Raw genomic sequence first — 19,018 nt, 5'->3', positions numbered from 1 at the left:
CTGAGTGATTGGAATCAGATGGTGTTTTAATAATTGAAACAGACTGCAGGATTTTGTATTATTATTATTATTATTATTATTATTATTATTATTATTATTATTATTATTATTATTATTATTACTTAATAAACAATGAGACTTTTCAAGTAATGTATTTCATAATTTTGTAAGGTTTGTTGTTGTATAAGTTGTACATTTATGAAATGTATGGTTTCAACTATGAACATCTGATGGTGCCAAACATCTTCTGTATTTTATAGTTAAATATAAAGGGAAATTGATAGAGGGTGGCTCTTTAAAAAAATAATAAAATATCTATTGTTGGATTTTGTTTTAGCTGCTGACTGCTTTGGATTTTATTTTTTATTGTTTTTTTTTTTTTTTTCAAGTTGTGAGAAATAAAATTAAAAAAAATATATATATTCTCATTTAATTAGTTCCAAGTAACAGTAGAGTTTTTTTTTATTGCCCTTAGCCTACAATAGCAGATATTTTAAACATTGGCTGGTGGGCTTCTGCAGCTGCATGGTAAGTCATATTATTATTTTATTTTTTTCAGTATTCAAAAACATGAACAATATAAATTATAATGAGATTTGTACGTTACACTTAAAAAATAAATAAAATAAAAAACAATCTGGTCTCACCAGATTGACGATCCCAGCAGAGATTAGTGTATTGCCCTTACACTAACGCAGATTGGGGGGCAGGGGCAGTTGACGGGGTAGTTTGCTTCTATGCTATGATGCAGTGACACCTACTGGTCAGGTGTATGTAGCTTGGCAGCATCTGCTTGAACAGAGTGACAGCAGGAACAGTTGCCCATTGATCTTCAGTCACCTAAATAAATCAGTGGGTTGCAGTGGTGAGGAAACATTCAAACTAGGCAGTTCATAGTGAAGTGGGGCAAAAAGGTTCTTAATCTCAGTCTCTGTGTGTTGATTGGCAGTTTAAGTGTCCTTTATAACAAGTAAGAACTAAATCAACAATAGAAAAACTAAAAATGCTGCAAAAAAGGATAATGGTTTTAAAGACAATTTCATTTTGTGTTGCAGGTCAATATTGCAGCAGTTATTTTTAAGCCTTACTTTCCCAAATTTTCTAGAAGCAGGTGAGTTGGAATGTATTTAATTATTCATTAAACTTTAACTTACACTGCATTTAATTTTCCTTTTACCTACCAGTAACAGGAATCCATGACTCCCATGTGCTAACCACTGCACCATGTGGGTGGTAAACAGTTATGTACGTGCACGCATTGATTTGTTTAAAAGGTTCTGCATTGTTCCTGAACAATAAACGTTTTTTTTTTAAATAAACTTGCAAAGATAAGTGTTTAATGTTATAGTGAAATCCAAGTTTTCTGAATTATCATAGTGATCACAATCGTGCCATTTTAATCAAGTTCACTGACATCTAAAAAGTCTTTCACTCTTTAAATAACATTTGCTGTGTCCTTTGGTGATGATGACATGTTATTGAATTTTTAACTAGTATACATTTTTTGGAGAAGTTTCTTCTGTTAGAATACTCTCTCTGTGAATACAATTTAGTTCATCCTTTTTGATTCAACACAATGCAATATCTTCCCTTTTCAATTAGCTATGACAATTTTGACTTTCAGTGTATGATAGCAGACATCATTATCAATCACAGTAAACAACTGAGAGACCAGGCAATACCTACTTGCATAGAACCGCTTTCTCTGGAATAATTGTTTCATATTGTCCTTAATAATCAGTCGTATCTCTTCTTATTTCGAACAGCTGACATTGAAGAAGAGATGGCAGCTCTGTCAAAGAAAAGCTGTATTACCGAGCAGACTCAATATTTCTTTTCCAATAATATGAAATCATTTAATGGGGTCCTAGACTGCGGAAACTGTTCCAGGTAGATTTTATTGTGCACGTTTATATATACACGTATGGGCAGCAGTGTGAAGTAGTGGTTAGGGCTCTGGACTCTTGACCGGAGGGTCGTGGGTTCAATCCCAGGTGGGGGACACTGCTGCTGTACCCTTGAGCAAGGTACTTTACCTAGATTGCTCCAGTAAAAACCCACCTGTATAAATGGGTAATTGTATGTAAAAATAATGTGATATCTTGTAACAATTGTAAGTTGCCCTGGATAAGGGCGTCTGCTAAAAAATAAATAATAATAATACAGTAATTTGTGAATAGTGAAGTACAACTATTGCAATTCATTGGAAAAAGTAGTTTTGCTACATGTCTGTAAGAATAAATACATTTTTGTTTCTTGATTTATATCGATCGAATTGATGTGTTGTTCTCCAATCGTTAAAGTTTAACCAGACTGTCACAACTGAGGACCAACAGATTTTCTTTTGTTTCTACGCATATTGTTTTGTATTGGATTGCATAGCATAGCACTGAACTGTGAAAACAGACAGAGAGGATATTCTGCATCTGCATTTATGCTCTTGTCAACTGCTTATGTCATACTGCTTCACCTATTTACCCATGGGTTTTTCTGTGTTTTATCTATTTAATTGCCAGACATAACCTTTATAAGCACTTTATATAGGACCACCAACATTGCAATATGAGTGTTCAAGGGCTACTACAATAGTATTCTCTAAAATGACATTGAAAAGCAATATGTTTTAAGTATGGCTTTATTGTTTGAGTGTTTCTCTTTTTTTTCAGAATATACCACGCAGAAAAGCTGGCAAACACAAACTTAGTATTCCTGATTGTTGACAGCAAAGTGACCTGTCTGGCCTGTGACTCAAAACCATTGATTCAAGCAGAACAGCCATGTATCCTTTAGCAGTGCTACATCCTGTACTGTACTGTATAGCAGAAGACACTTTGTTTGTTCAGTAAGATGGCTTGGGCCTACATTTTAAAATCTATTTTAACAGTTACTATCTGTGAAATGGTGTTCTGTGACATAAAGAGGAAAGTCAATGTATGTGTATACTATGTATGGAAGCCATGGAATTAAAGCTTGTAGCATTTAGCATTCTAATTGTTACTTCATAAGAATGTAATATTGTAAATATTTGATTTGGTAGATCCAGGACTCTAAAGTGTGCTGTTAATAAAATATATATATATATATATATATATATATACATAACACTGTTTATTACTAATAGTGAAATACTGTATGTTTCCTTAACTAAATATTTCAGCCGAAGGACCAAACCCTTGTAAGTTAGCTCAGAACCCTAGGCATAGGAAAGGACCAGAAGTCTGTTTCGACAACGATGACAATGTAAGTTGCAATAATATGAAAAGGTATACACATACCTTTTATGGATAAGATATTTCTTTTAAGAAACAGTGTACATGCAACTACATTTTATTTGCTTATTGAAGAAACTTGATTTAGTTATCGTACATGTGCTATCATACTTTATTAATGTGCTATGATGAACTTAAATAATGGCTGCCTTTTTATCTGCCTTTTCTGTATAAATTAATATATTGAGCTTTCACACAAAAAGGCCATGATGTAGGGTTAAGTACAAGAAATGGAGCACCATGCTTCTTCATATAGAAGACATTTTGGAGCCTGTGAAATTCTCATGAATTTGACAAGATTTAGCATGATAATCTCTAGATGCTTCTTGACCACAGACCCATTCTGGCTTCTGCCTTTGCATATTACCCTGAGCAATTGCATGATAAAGTGAACTTTCCACTGTAAATTAAGCTGCATGTGCAGTCAACCATTTTATAATGCTAAATGGGAAAGTAAGAACAAATTTAGCATTACAAAATGGCATGATAATAGCCTGTTTTTTTCAAAGTTGTTAATCAGTAGATGATATCCCCCAACACTAAATTTAATAACAAATTATTAGCCAAACTAAATGGTTATTTGTTTATACCTATCAGGGCACAGTACTACACCCTCCCTAAATTGATATTTTGTCTTCTGAGGCTAAAGATGATTTGTTACGCATCTAATTTGTTCAAATTCTAATTAGCAAAAGTCTAAAATCACACAGAGAAGTGTATGATGGTGTATTCGTCTTTTTGTATGAAAGCACAACACTTGCTCACTGGCTTGATGTGTTTGCATAGCAGTCTTTTACTTGTGGTCTTAGTTTTTTTGTAATGGTGTAAATCTTTTTTTAATTTTTTTGTGATACTCACTCTGACTCTCTGCTCTAGGTGGATGCTCTTTCTCTCTTTCACATTAACTTTGCTGACTGCCGGCCAAAAAACTGCATGATTTCTCATCTTGTATGTCTTTTTTGTGTTTCTTTCCTCGTTTTCTACTCGCTACTTATGCCCGTTATTAATAGGATGAGCCTATATGCACAACAAGTCGTGCCTCTGCCATGGTGTCAACTCCTCTCTTCATTTTACTGCAAGTTTTCATGTGGTGTAAAGGGTCAGTTATTTTCTTTTCTTTTTTTTCTTTTTCTTTTTTAATTCAGGCTGGATAGGAGGTTTTATGTAGACATATATATACTGGCGCTAGTAATTTTGATTTGCAGATAGTTTTGTCTTCAGCTTAGTAACAAACGGTACATTTTAAAAGTAAAAAAATATATACAGCTGTTGATAAGATTTAAAATACTAACAAAACTAACGCAAGCACTGGCATCTCATAGTTTGCATTGCTTTTGTTCTCAATTAACCTAAAAGTAACTCCCATTTATTTTAGTTTCATTCCTGCTTTTTCATAAACACATGTGTTTGTGATTTAATTGTTTATTTAAAATGTCTAACATTTCTGAGGAGGCTGAATGTGTGAGCCTTTGGGCTTGGTGCAGAAATAATATTTGAGAATGCCTAGTCATCGGTGGCAGCGGCCTTTTCTTTTTTGGTAATGTGCTTTCACATTTTAAACCAGGTAGGCAATATTTATGATCATATCTTAAGCATAGGCATTTAGACTTCTTTTTCCAATGCAAGGTATAATCTATAACAGTGGTGCTCAACTCTGGCCCTCGAGATCTAATGCATTCCAGGTTTTTACTGTAAGCAGGTTCTAATGTAATTAATTGAAGCTGCTGAGAGGCAACTAACTAATTAAGGACCTGGTTGGAATAAAGCCCAGGACTGAAATGGATCTCGAGGGCCAGAGTTGAGTACCACTGGTCTATAAGATGCTGCATTCTAGTCAAACCTTATGTCTCTAAAAGTAAACAAGGACTAATGCAGATGTGTTCACTAGCTTGCAGCAGTGTACAGAATATCTGCTCTCTTGCCTATAGCAGGCTATATAACAGCTTCTAAATTGGCATGATGGGAATCCATTATGACAGGACAGACCCAAATAAACCAAGTTACTACTTGAACTAAAGAATTAAAGTTGAAAGGGAAGGTTTAGTATTAAATCATAAATCATGTGGCATACAGGATACTTCACTCTTAATTGTGATTAATATTGACTTTCTTGCATCTTGGTGACAGGAGGATGATTCTGACTGTGGTGGGGTCTCTGCTTTGAGCCCATCATTGTGGTCCGTGATTGGAATTCAACTTGTGCTGCTTTGGCTCTTAACTGGATCAAGACATTACCCGTCATGACCCCAGAAATAAAGGCCAAGACCCTTTCTGCATACATTTCAAGATCCTGCCAAATTCTGTTTCCGAAATTTTATGTTGACAGGGGTTGATGAAAACAAAAGAAAAAAAAATGACCCAGGAAGTAGAAGACTGATCATGTCCATACCCTGGAGTAATTTTGCCTGGGAAAGCCACTGACCTTTCAATGAAGAAGAACATTGAACGTTACTCCATCTGAAGCTGAATGCCCCCACAAAGGCAGTCTGATTTTTTGAAGGAAACTATTGGGGAAAGCTACTTCATTTATGTTGTGGTTTCTAGGTGTGCTTCTTTTTCAAAATAAAAATAGTAATATAATTTATATTTTAAAAAAATCCAGACTTTCAAAAATGCATAAAGACTTAAATTGCTGCCCCTAGTAACTGTTTTGTTAGTATTTTTGATGAATGTTAATTTAGGGTTTTGAAGGCTAGTAATTGGTTACATGCTGTTGTAAAGTGTAAAAATAAGCATGGCAGATCGCTCTTCTAAAATAAAAAGAAGCATAAACCCCATTTCAGAGAGTTTACAAACACAGACTAAGAGTGCTGATGGTTCCACACTTAAAGCAGCATCAGTGATGAATTAATGTATCCTTTACCTGTTATGAAAACCAAACATAAAATTAAAATAGTGGTTGGTTGCTTGGTTTATACAAATAAACCCATACGCAATGCATCAACATTTGGGGTAGATTTACTAAGATATGTTCTTTTTTTTTTTTTTTTCCAGTAGCTAAACATGAGTCATGTTTACTAAATGGTGTTTGCCTAAAATGTATTGAACAAGACAGTGTTGAGTGTGTCTGCAACACTTTTCCAAAGACTGAAAAGCTGTCTCATGCATATGGTAATTTGGCATACACCCTTTCAAGATCACAAGCATTTGAATCCCATCTTATATTTCGATTTTAATTTTTAATTATTATTATTATTATTATTATTATTATTATTATTATTATTATTATTATTATTATTATTATTATTAAATATGTATTTTTTTTTACCATTATTTTAACTTAAATATAATTCCTTCAAGTTTACCAATAAATACAGCTGATAATGTTCAGCTGTATTGAGGGGCTTCTTGTGATTACAAATACAAGACTGAAATGTACATCTTGTACGATGTCTTTCTTTTTATTGATAAGATTTGCTTCCATAATGCAGATAATCTAGTCAATCTACCCCTTAATCTTGCAGTTCATTTCCTTGAAAACCTCAAACAACATATCAGGTTTATTATTTTAATTTATTTTTGCTTACCATTCTCTTTTCATAAACATTGTTATTGACAGACAAACAGAATTGCATTTACTTTTTTGACGTGCACTCTTTGATTAGCTGGTGAGCCTCTACTGGAATTGCAAAGCCTCTTTCTGCTTACGTTTTTTCAGGTCACCTAAGCAGTTAAGACTTTTTCATGTGTTGTTTATTCATGCCAAAGGGAATCAATCCACCGCCCATTCAATCATACTGTAACACATCAATTTAATTGCAATGTGATACATATACTTAGAGCTGGCCAGACCCTTTTTTATCATTCTAAAAGCTTGTGAATGAAAATGTATTTTGGTGTAAATGGCTTTTTGGTTGTCAAGGGTACGTTTGCATGATGCTGCTGTTTGTTTATTTTTGATTTGTATCTATTCTGTTTGATTGTAGAATGTTTTGTCTTGCAAAAGGCAACAGAGCAGTTAGTGTTGTGTGGAAACGGAACAGTACAATGTAACTCATTGAGACCTAAACGTCTGTTGTGTACCTGAACATATTGTGCTATAAACAGGCTAAAAGAAAACATTCATGCTTTACTACCTAATATTGTCGGTAAGATTGACCCTTTATTTAATTTGATTGAATTTGGTGCACCATCATTTTTATATCAATTGCTTGTGTTCAGTGACTTAAATGATGTATATGAAAACCCTACTATTTTTAAAGAGTATTTATGACAATCTTTTAAAATTTTGCATCAAATTATCATCTTTGGTCATGTGTAACATTAAGTTATTGAAAAATGTTTCAAATTAAAATAAAAGGAATTCGTAAAGTTACCCTTGGTCACCCTTTATAACTGAATTCTAAATAAAACCAAGTGATTACAAATTGAAAAATCTAACACGCATTTTGCCATTATTGATAGTACAGTATGGCCATTTTCATTTTGCCACTATGCAATACTTTTTTATAATTGTTTTATCTCAACAAATAATAATGTTTTTCCAAATTCAAAGATGTTTTTACTGATACTGCAACAGGTACACACAAAACTGCAGCCAGTAAACAAAATCGTGATATCATTAGCTACTTAAAAGACACTTCAGTTGATCCAAACAGACAGTGAGTAGGACAGTATTTAGATCTTCAACTCATAGATCAAGGATGGTCAACTCCATTCCTGTAGGGCTATTTCACTCTAGGGCTTGAATTAAATCCAAATAATGGTGGTGCTATAACCATTCTAAACTATAGCATCACCATAAACTTTGATTTAATTAAGGCCTTTGAGACCTAGAAGGAGGTTTAATTAGTTCAGTTAGACAATCAAGAACATGGTTGGGTCAAATACCTGGTCTGGAAAGACTTGCCAATCCCTGGTTTAAATCAACTAAATATATAACCCATTATTTACTTCAACACTATCTTCCCAATCACAGAACTAAGTGATTGGAAATACACTTAGTAACTGTGTTAAAATGTTAAGCGCTGTATAGGCTAGTTCTGTACTTCCAAATTCAAATTACTGCCAATGCAAGTTCCGTTGCAATTATTCTATATTTATTTTTACCCGCAGAGGTTACTGTTGTCCGTGGCCTGAATACTGGCAACAGTAAACAGGACCACCAATACTGGTATACAGTCCAGTGCTCATACAAGTGCTCAAAAATAAAAATGAAAACAAAAGGCAAAAGAAAAAGGGAAAATAAAACACAGTAATAAAACTACAAAATAAAGGTGCTGCACTCGGCAGCGTTACCCCGACCGTCACTATCTGTACGGCCCGGGTCTCCGTCCTGTGCTCACCCATTCCCTCAACCTGTTCTTAGTATTCGGGGTTCTGCCCGAAGTTTTTCCCCGCTACTAAAAATTCCTTTTCTTTTTCTTTTTAATTAATTATTTAGTCGTTCTTCTCCGGCCGTGCTCGGTCCAGCAGCAGAGCTTCCGCCAGCTGGCGCATTTCGTCTTAGAGGGGCAGGCCCGAGGGAACAACAGAGCGTTATAGGGTCAGCAATCCCCCAAGACCCGCCTCTCAGCCACTCAGAGAGAGGGAAAGCCAACACACCCTCTTCCCCACCTCTCCGTGTCACTGCCATGACTGACAGGTGGATCTACGAGGCTGCTGCCCCCTTCCTGCAGTACCACGCATGTGCCAGACAGTCAGCACAGATCTCACCCCCGTTAGTCACATTAAGCGTTTTCTTTCTTTATGTGTTAAATGTTTTCTCTCTTCTTTTCTATATGTATTGACTGTTCTCCTTTTTCTTCTCATAAACATCTTCAGTGGGGAGCCGGGGGTCCATCCTTTGGGGGGTTAGTGATTACACTTTCTCCAACCCTTTGTTGAGTGCCGCTTCATTTACCTCATAGAGGAGGGTTCTCCGTGAGTCAGAGGGGACCCCCGGCCAAACCCCTCCTTTAGCATGCATGATTCCTTGTCTTCTCTTTCAGGTACTGATGCCGCTATTTATGTGAGGGCCCCAAGCGGTTGAACCCCTCTTGTTTGTCAGGTCTCTTTAAAGACGGTGACCCCCCCCCCCCCTCCTGTTTTTTCGGGTCTCCTCAGCGATGGAACCCCCCTACTGCATGTGTTGGGCCATTGAAGAGCTGGAACCGCTTTTACATTTTAATGTTACTAATCAATGTGTTTTCTTTCTGGTTCGCAAGCTTCTTCGTATGTCGGGTCATCTCAGAGACGGTGACCCCTCTTCGTATGTCAGGTCATCTCAGAGACTGTGACCCCCCTCATGTTTGTCGGGTCTCCTCAATGACGAAACCCCTCTTTATATGCGTAGGGCCTTTGAAGGATGGAGCCTCTCTCTTTATACATTCTATTTGTTACTAACATTATGTCCTAAACATTACAGCAGGGGGCCTGACCCACCCTGTGAAATTCGGAATAAAAGTTGGTAAATGTCTTGCTATTGATTCAAAATCAAGAAATTAAAAATGCCTGAAAAAGTTAAACTGCTTTCCTTAGATCAAGCTCTGCATCTGCTAGCAATGCGGCATAATAATTCAGCCAGTCATTCTGTTGTTAGATTGTAATGAATGCCAGATAGATTACAACATGAGAGGCAGGTTTTCCTGATATAAATACTTGACAGCCTGAATCCATAAATGCCATGACCTTTAAATATTTAGTGCAATGTGATTCAAATTACAGTTGGTTATAATGTACTGTTAGGTCTATTTGATACCACACGAATCAGCTATGGCTGCTGTAGTAGAAAAGGAACATGTTGATACTTTATTTCTGAGTTCAACATGCAGATGAGCTCTTTCAATGCTAGGTTCTGCTGTAAAATCATTATCTCCTATGCATATGACTCATCCCTAAGTGACTCATCTTTCTCACTTCATTATGCTAGCTTGTGAACCTTAAAAAAACAACTTTGATATCTTTGTATACTGTCTTAAAATAAGTTGGAACAGACTTTATCTGACATAAGACATCTGTGATGTTTCTTAACATCTTAATGTGTTTTTTGGCAGATACAATTACATTATTTCATTTAGAAATGTATGTTAAGATAAAAATTCAAATCTGGTAAATCTTAAGTTTTACCAGTAACTGTCAACATTTACCAAGTAAGATGGTAAATGTCTTGAATTATGAAGAAATAGATTGCTTTTCAGACATTTACCGGTTAATCTTATGATTTACCGAAGCTTATTGGTAAATGCAGGTACATCATCGAAGAATGTATTTATTCCTGCATATGAATTGTCAATTAACAAAGTAATTGTTAATGTCAAAGAATATATTTATCGCAACTACATAAATGCGTGAAGGCGATTAGAAAGACATTCAGTCATTAGCCAAAGGCACTTGCTTATTCTTGACATTTACCTGTAAATGAAGTAAAGCGTTAGCATGTTTATTTCTGACATTTGCCGCTTTACTTGGTAAATTTCAACATGTACCAGTAAATCTTGAGTTCTGCCAATATTCAAACTTTTACCATAACATACAGACTGTGCAGGATCTTTCAGCCAATCAGAGCGCATATGTCGCCTTTTGTATTCTATGACACATCACAGAGAAACCATATTCATGACATCAGCCGTGCCATTTTCAGTTTTTATCCAGGCACCTCTTGGAATTCCGTTCAACTGCACAGACTATTGAAAACAGTGACATCACAATCGGCCGCGTACCTCAGCCATTTAATGGTATTCTCTTCATCAACCTTTTCCCCTCTTTTCAATGAAATCGACAATGAACTAAATAAAGGCTGGTAATGATTAGAAAACAAATATAACTGGCTTGTTTTTACTTATATCAATAATAAAACAGTATATAATAGACTTATTATGGGTTATATCTGTGTAAACAGACCTTGGCTTTCAGCCTCAGAATGGACCGAGGTTGAATAATGAACACAGACTATAGCACTGTGTCAATAACGTAGTGTATAGAGTATATAGAGCAAGACTCCTAAACCCTAACCCCACACTCCCTAATCACCATCTCTCACCAACTGGATTCATGTTTTCAACAGGAGATACAATATGAATAAATGTAACAACTGTTATAACTGATGATAGTTATGTGAGGATAAATGATCATATGTTAAGATTATTTTCACTAAAAATACAATGTTGCTAGGGTTAACCTTAAATTCCTTATTATGGATTGGTATAATCAATTATATCTGTATATCTGTACAACTCAAAATAATTACAAAAATATGAATTCTCAATTAAAACAGAAAAACAATTTCAATCATGTCAGTTCTCTCTCTTTGATGCTTCAATGAATCATACCATTATGCTATTGTTCAATAGCTTCAAATGGCTAGTCTGACTTTTGCAGAAATAAAGCATTGCACTCCGGATGTTCGCAGCACTTATATTACAAATATTAAACCGTGCCTGTGAAGATAATTTATATTTATTTTATGTTGCCAGGAGCTTTTATGCATTATTAAATTGTCTCGATAACAGTAAAATGATCAGCAGTTAATGATTTCTAATGATCTAAAGTCCACCATTTAAAATGATTGTTATGTATGCCAGGAGCTTTTTCATAAATGTTAGGAGCTTTTAAGCATCCAGCAGAAATAACATGTGCTGTATGTAAATTCCATGTGTGTCTAATCTACTTTTTAATCAAATTATATTTTACACATCCTTGACTGCTAATCATTAAATAAATGTCCATTGACAAAAAAAAAAAAAAAAAAAAAAAACATTACTATTTATATATGCTCTTGAGTTGCCTTGAAAATACTTTTGGCTGCCTTGTGCTCATTAGGTCACTAATTTACTACAGTACCAATAAACTGTCCTGGTGCTCATTAAACAAAGCCATTTCCCAAAACCTATGAAGTCTGTTAAAGAACAGACCTGTTCTTGTCAACAGAACAAGATTTCCGTAAACCGCTGTTTATCCAAGGCCGCGTCAGAACAGAAGAGTCTGTCAGGAGTTGGTGTCAGATACATTATACATCGGCATTGACAATAGAAAGAACTGTCTTTATTATAATACACAGTGAAGGTCACTATTTAATGATCTCTATTGATCTGAAGTTTAAAATATAAAATGTTTTGTATTTATTTCATGTATGTATTGTTCATAGGGTGCCCTATACTACTACTACTACTACTACTACTAATAATAATAATAATAATAATAATAATAATAATAATAATAATAATAATAATAATAATAATAATAATATGCAATATGTACAAAAAAGTTGGACAAAAGAAAAACAAAATGTAAAGACTCTGTAATGTGTTTAACTGTTTTAGATTGGTCTGCAATGTTTCCTAGCCCATTATACAGGTATGCAATGTTGAAAAAAATTGCTACCTGATCATTTCTCAATGATTATAATTGTTCTTATTTCTTCAGATCTGGGGGTGAAAATCTGTTCTCCAGAATGACCTATAGTCTTCACTTCATACTATTCTTGTGAAGTAATGCAATTACTAAAAAATGTGCTCAAACAAAACATGCAAGAATATAATACCTGGATCAGTAATCTATTACAAATAGTTATCATTTCCCAAAAATTCCCAAAAGTAATAATAAAGTAATAATAATGTTAACCTTTACAGTAGTGGCAGCAAGTACAACTAAAATTTAGAAAAGGTTTTAAGTTTCAATACAATTTATACATACCATATACTGTAAATACATACATACTATAAATACATATGTACTGTATTTACAGTATATGGTATGTATGAGTTTGGACTGCAGCCCTAGGCAGGATTGGCAATTGAATGACCTGGTTATTTGGTTGACATTAATAAGTGCCTTGTGTAATCTGGCAACAAAGCCTTTGTCTTATTAAGTACGACAGAATCACAGCCTGAATGTGCAATTCTAAACCCATCATTTAATGCACGGAACTATATCTAACTTTTGTAACACATAATGACTAATTGATGGAAAATATTGGAAGTTGTTGTTTCAGCTGTGATAAGGCTCAGCACAAAGCTGGCGTTCATTGAATTTAATAGAAAAATAAGAAGGGGGTTCTGTAGAATAAAACAAAAGAGCTGATGCCTTTAGCTTTTGACCCATTGTTTGAATCCAGCCATGGTTCTTCCCTGGCAGACTGAAGAAAAACAAATCTGGTTGTTATGGAGCTGTTCTTAATGAGCAATTCATCACTCAGCCCCCAAACCTCTATTAACACACACTCACACGCACGCACGGACGCACACACACACACACACACACACACACACATACACACACACACACAGGCATCAGTTGGCACAAAGCCATGTATTCAGATATCATTAGGACAACATAAACATGCACTTATCAAACAACAAGGAAATATGCATATGTGCTGATTCCAGAACAAGGTACCTTCTCTTCCACAAGGACTGCCAGTGATTAAATTGTGCCCTTTGATAGCGTTCTAATAATTAAACCATTATAATGCACCATCCAAGTATGCATAACTAATTAGAAAAGCAGATTAAACTGAACTCCCCCCAGTATGATACAGTTACACTATCTGATGACTTCAAAGTACCATTTTTATAAGTTTGTCTCTGCTTTGTTGTGATGTCATCTTGCTGATCATTAAGTGCTGGACTGCTGTATCATGCTTAGTTATAAAAAAAATGTCAATTGCTCATTTAATGCAATCAATAAATCATCAATTCTATCCAATAGCAGACATGTAGGTATTTCTACTGTACCTAGAATTTCCCTCTTAAGTTACAATGGTGAATCACTCAGTATATTTAAAAGATAACATTCTTGTGTCTAGAAGTCATGATGATGTGAAAAATAACACAAGTGGTTTCAATTAAAAAAAAAAAAAGGAAATGTCAATGGCAGTTGTTTGCGCACAACGATACAAGTGAGCAATGGGGCAGTCACCCAATGTTGCTGAATAGTCAGTACAGTACATTCTCAGTACCTTATCCATACAGCTGCTTATTCCTCATATTCAATCATTTTGCATGGGACTTAAGTGTTAACATTCAATAGAACATTATACAAACAATATATAATGTGTCCCTGGAAAGTTTGATTGAATGACATAATAGGACATGAAATTGAAGAAAGCTCTTTATTTCTTGATTGAATCCATGACTTTAGTTTATATGTTGCAGATTTCTGGTTGTACATTTTCTGTGAACTGTCACATGTTTTTGTAAATTAATATTGACTGTAGTACATCAAAAAAGCTTACAGCTCTTAAAGCCAATGTCACAGAGTTGTTGCTAGATTGCGAGATAACCAGGGAAACTAGTCAGTCATTTTTGTTCACATTTGGACGTAAGCAAACATCCTGCTACATCTGGGGCTTATAAACAAATGTCAAGTGATAAACACGAAACCGATGACAACTGGTTAATCACAAGAAAGTACGAAAATTACAACTAGCTCACATTTCATTTCCTAGACTCATGATACAGATATTACTTAATTGTGGAGTTTTTTTAAATAAAACAATACAATAAAAAGACATGGAAAATCACTTGTGACTCAAATCTAAAAAATATACATTGCACTTTCATTGTGGAAACTGATTGTTTTGATCACGATTGTTTCCAGATGTGCATATGGCATTCTGTAAAAATCCACTAAATTAAATAATAACAAACTCTTCCAAAGTCTTCAAAATGTTCAACATTTCAATTTCTTTTAAGGCAATAACAAACAAAAAAACAGGAGGAAAGTACCAATAAAAAGGTGAAACAACAGCTTGCCATCTACATGTTATTGTGTTTCCAACTGAGGGTCCGCTGCCGGTTCTGCTTCACCTGTGGTCGCTATCGGCTCTGCTTCGCCAGGGATCACTGCCAGCCCTGCATTGCAGCAAGAAATAGTGTGGCCAGAGCCCCAAAAAGAGGAGCTGCCGGCCATGAAGACGGGGGGGGGGGGGGGGGGCATGGGATCAGACCAGGTCCCCCCGCAGCTGTTTCGCTGCCTGAAATATTGACCGGGGCTCTGGAAGAGGGAGCTGGCAGCTACGAAGAAGGGGAGGGAGGTGAGAAGACCACCTCCACAACAGCCCCAACCACCACCCCTGATTCACAGCCCGGCGCCTGGGGGTGGGATCCCTCGGCCTGTGCTCCCAGGCACCCGGGCTCCATGTCTGGATCACTGGTCGCTGGGCCTGACTCCCAGGTCGCAGCACTGCTGGACATAGTTTTGAGTTTGGTCCCTTGCTCCACTCCCCCATGGAGACCAGACATCACGGCGCAGGAAAAGGACGTCGCATGCGCTCCCCCTTCCCCCTGCCTCATGCGTCGCTCCCACTGACCTCCATGACACCGCTACGCCGGTCCACAGCTGCGCACCTCTGCCCGTCATTGCGGCTGACCGGTCGCCTGCCTGCGCTCCCCATCCACTGCACCGGGGTCCACTGTCGTCAGTCAGTGATCTGGCCGGGAAGGCGCCGGACTGTGAACCCTGAGAAGGGGGCAGGCCAAAGCCCTGTCGGTGTTTTTCTTCCTGCATCTGGCCTGACGCCACCACACGGCTACCCTGTCACAATTAGTCTAAAAACCTCCAAATGCTTTTTAACATTAAAGGCATCAGTAAATAGTTTGGGAAAGGAAATTGTGATCAGTGTTATATTCCCAGTGCTATGTTTTGAATATGGCTGTATGAAGTTAAAATCTTTAAGACAAATTCAAGTTAAGTCACACACATTTACAGATGCAAGTGCTCAATCATTTCATGCCCATTCCACACCACATGCACACGACCCAGGGGTGCAAACTTGGCACTATGGTGCTAGATTCTAGCATCAGTGTACCTCATATATAGCGTCAGCAACATTAAATTGTTAAATGTTTAATTTAGCAACCATAAATTAGTTTCTCATTGGGTCTGGACTACTCACATACTCGCATGACCCACCCACACTCATCCACATACACAGGAGAGAGGTTCTTGTTGTGTGGGAAAGTGGTAGCAAACATGTCACAGCACACTTTTACACAGTTATCAATCAGGTATCTGGGCAAAAAGTTATGTGGGCAATAGTAGACTTAACAGGTAACAATACATTGTAAAATAATGTTTTGTGTTCGCAAGCCTCTTCATTTTACCACGAAAGTTAAGCTTAGCTAGTTTATAAACACATTTTATATAATGCGTGTGATTAGATAAGGGGTGGGGGGTAATTTAGCAACTGTAGGCTCTCTCCTGCTAAACTTTCAAAACAGTTTAGCACCAATTTTCAAAATGATTTTCACCCCTGACACGACCACACATACTTAAAGACTGGAAAATAACTTTCTAGTAATAAGCACTTCATGGACCTATTTAGACAGTATTCAACAAAACAATTATGTATTAATATATAATGATCTGATGTACAGTAATTTACTGCAAAAAGACTGGAAATACTTTAAAAGAATTACATACAATGCATTTGTCTTTAATCTTAGACAATGTTGACCCAGGGGGACTTTTTTGACCTGAAAAAAGAAACAAGGACAAGGGGTCACAAATGGAGATTAGATAATGGGGCATTCAGAATAGAAAATAGGAGTCACTTTTTTACACAGAGACTTGTGAGGGTCTGGAACCAACTCCCCAGTATTGTTGTTGAAACTGACACCCTGGGATCCTTCAAGAAGCCGCTTGATGAGATTCTAGGATCAATAAGCTACTAACAACCAAACGAGCAAGATGGGCTGAATGGCCTCCTCTCGTTTGTAAACTTTCTTATGTTCTTATGTTCTTAGCCAAAAAAACAACTACAAGGAAGAGTGTTTTGGTTTACCATTGAACATGTTTCTTGTTACTGTCTGACTCATCTTGACCTCAGATTTACACCTCTTTCTTCTCTCATTAGCTTTCTCATGGCGTGTTTACCAGGCCTCCCCTAAAAGCACTCATGGGAGATAAAGTCAGACTGAGGCCTAGGTAATTTGCTACACATGAAACCAAACACCACTTTGAGGACTTCCATGACAAATCCCTTCAAAGCACCAGGAAATATATTCACACCCTGAGGGCTTTTCTTTCTTGGCACCAGGCTTAATAGCACTACAAAAGTGAATTACAGAGTTGCCCTGCTGTAAACTAGGGAGTGATTTGTCACAGATGTTATGAGTTAACCATAGGGGTGTCAAGCTTGTCTACAGCCTTGACACTAAAGCCAGTGTAGTGGCTTTATTGTACTCACAGTTGATGTCATGAATAGTGTTAACATCATTCTCCAGGTCTCTTGACATCTCAACTGTACTCTTTTCCTGAGGCTTATATGACCATGGGTAGACATCCTTATTATACTGAATGAGCTTTGAGCTGCACGCAATGCCCCTGAAGCTCATGGATGCCTCCTTCCAAGCTTCTCTGGATTGAATGATCGGCCCAAATCTTGATTAGAGCAAATGCTTCTTCATCCCTGCTGCAACCTGGCTCATGGTGTGTCTCAGGTCAAAGTGTGTCGACCCACATCCTGAGGGTACGTGGTTTCACACTACGTGGGATTGTGGCCGGGTAGGAGCGTCAGTGTGAAAAGGGGCTTTAGAAGATTCCCTTTGTATCTCTTGCCTGGTACACCTTTTTGATAACTTGGCAAAGTTAGAGATGGAGATGGAAGGATTTAGAGATGAAGGGATATTGCTTCACTATTCCTTCATACAAACTTATCTAGGTTTCCCTAAAATGCTTTATTCACTGCTAAAAATGTACTGAATTGTATCCTAGATGGATTGTTGGTACCACTGTTTTTTTTGTGTATTTTATTTTTCTCAAAAGCTATTCTTCAAAGTCTAAATGAAATATCATATATGTGAGAACTTATTTGGTTCTCATATAACTAACAACTTATTTGATAGACAAGAAGCTACATATTACTATATTTGTTCAACTAAACAGAATTTTCATATTCCCTAAGAAACCAACTGTGTTCATTTCATCAGTACATTTAAAAGTGAATGTAACTTCGTAGGCTCTCAGATTACATGATGTCAAATAAAAGATCTACATTATATTCACACACACACACACACACACACACACACACACACACACACACACACACATATATATATATATATATATATATATATATATATATATATATATATATATATATATATATATATATATTTATGTCTCAATCCTAAAATTGTAGGTGATGCAAAACTTTTGTCCATAGCTGGACATGCAGGTGTTTTAAATTTTTTGGAAGAGTACATCCCACTCTGAGAAGCTGGTGACTGATATGGGGAAAGATGATCATTTCAGAGTCAAACCATGGGCACATTAATGATATAAGGTTTTTTATTATGTATTGAGGGTATTGAGACTGTGATTGCCCTTTCTTCATAAAGTGACCATACACTGTCAGATAATCTGACTCACTTTCCAAATAAGGAAACTATAGGTTAATAAATGATACACTTTACTATATCACAAATTCTTCTAGCCTTTTAGTACCATATGTCATGTGATCTCTACCCATAGCCAAGATTACCTGTTATTACAGTGCCATCAGGGATGAAAATGGAAACTTGAGGCATCTGTTTACAACTATCAATCACCTTCTATACCAAACTGATACCTCCCCTGGTGACATCATGCGACAACATTCTTTACTCTGGATAAAGAATATGTGACAAAAATGTTTTACAAAATCTATTCAATTCTTTGCCACATAGATTTTATTATTGGGGAGGGACAGAAGTCCAGTCTCTAAGCTTGTGCATTGTCCTCTGTACCAAATATGAATCTAATCAATCACAGTTTATTTAAACACCTGTAGCAACAGCTGCATTATATTGCTATAAGGTCTAAACACATTGGATGGAAATGTAACT

At 36.3% G+C, this 19,018-nt stretch overlaps 1 protein-coding gene across 13 annotated transcripts in view; it reads left to right on the top strand.

The window, feature by feature from the left end:
* The window catches only part of LOC117419874 (voltage-dependent calcium channel subunit alpha-2/delta-1-like), a 154,289-nt gene extending 146,645 nt beyond the window's left edge, over positions 1-7,644 (top strand). For 8 of the 13 annotated variants that reach the window (XM_058985858.1, XM_058985860.1, XM_034033191.3 and 5 more), the window contains 7 exons: positions 476-528; positions 1,056-1,111; positions 1,767-1,890; positions 2,667-2,779; positions 3,158-3,240; positions 4,280-4,368; positions 5,397-7,644. In XM_058985858.1, the coding sequence (XP_058841841.1) occupies positions 476-528; positions 1,056-1,111; positions 1,767-1,890; positions 2,667-2,779; positions 3,158-3,240; positions 4,280-4,368; positions 5,397-5,433 (555 nt within the window). In that variant the 3' untranslated portion in view covers positions 5,434-7,644. The remainder of the gene's footprint in view (positions 1-475; positions 529-1,055; positions 1,112-1,766; positions 1,891-2,666; positions 2,780-3,157; positions 3,241-4,279; positions 4,369-5,396) is intronic. The other 5 variants (XM_058985865.1, XM_034033197.3, XM_034033195.3 and 2 more) reach the window with 1 other exon arrangement.
* Positions 7,645-19,018: the final 11,374 nt, after the last annotated feature.

This window comes from Acipenser ruthenus, chromosome 14 (assembly GCF_902713425.1).
Source record: "Acipenser ruthenus chromosome 14, fAciRut3.2 maternal haplotype, whole genome shotgun sequence".
Lineage (NCBI taxonomy): Eukaryota > Metazoa > Chordata > Actinopteri > Acipenseriformes > Acipenseridae > Acipenser > Acipenser ruthenus.
The sequence above is the reverse complement of the archived record's forward strand: the minus strand, read 5'-3'. Positions and strand labels throughout refer to the sequence as shown.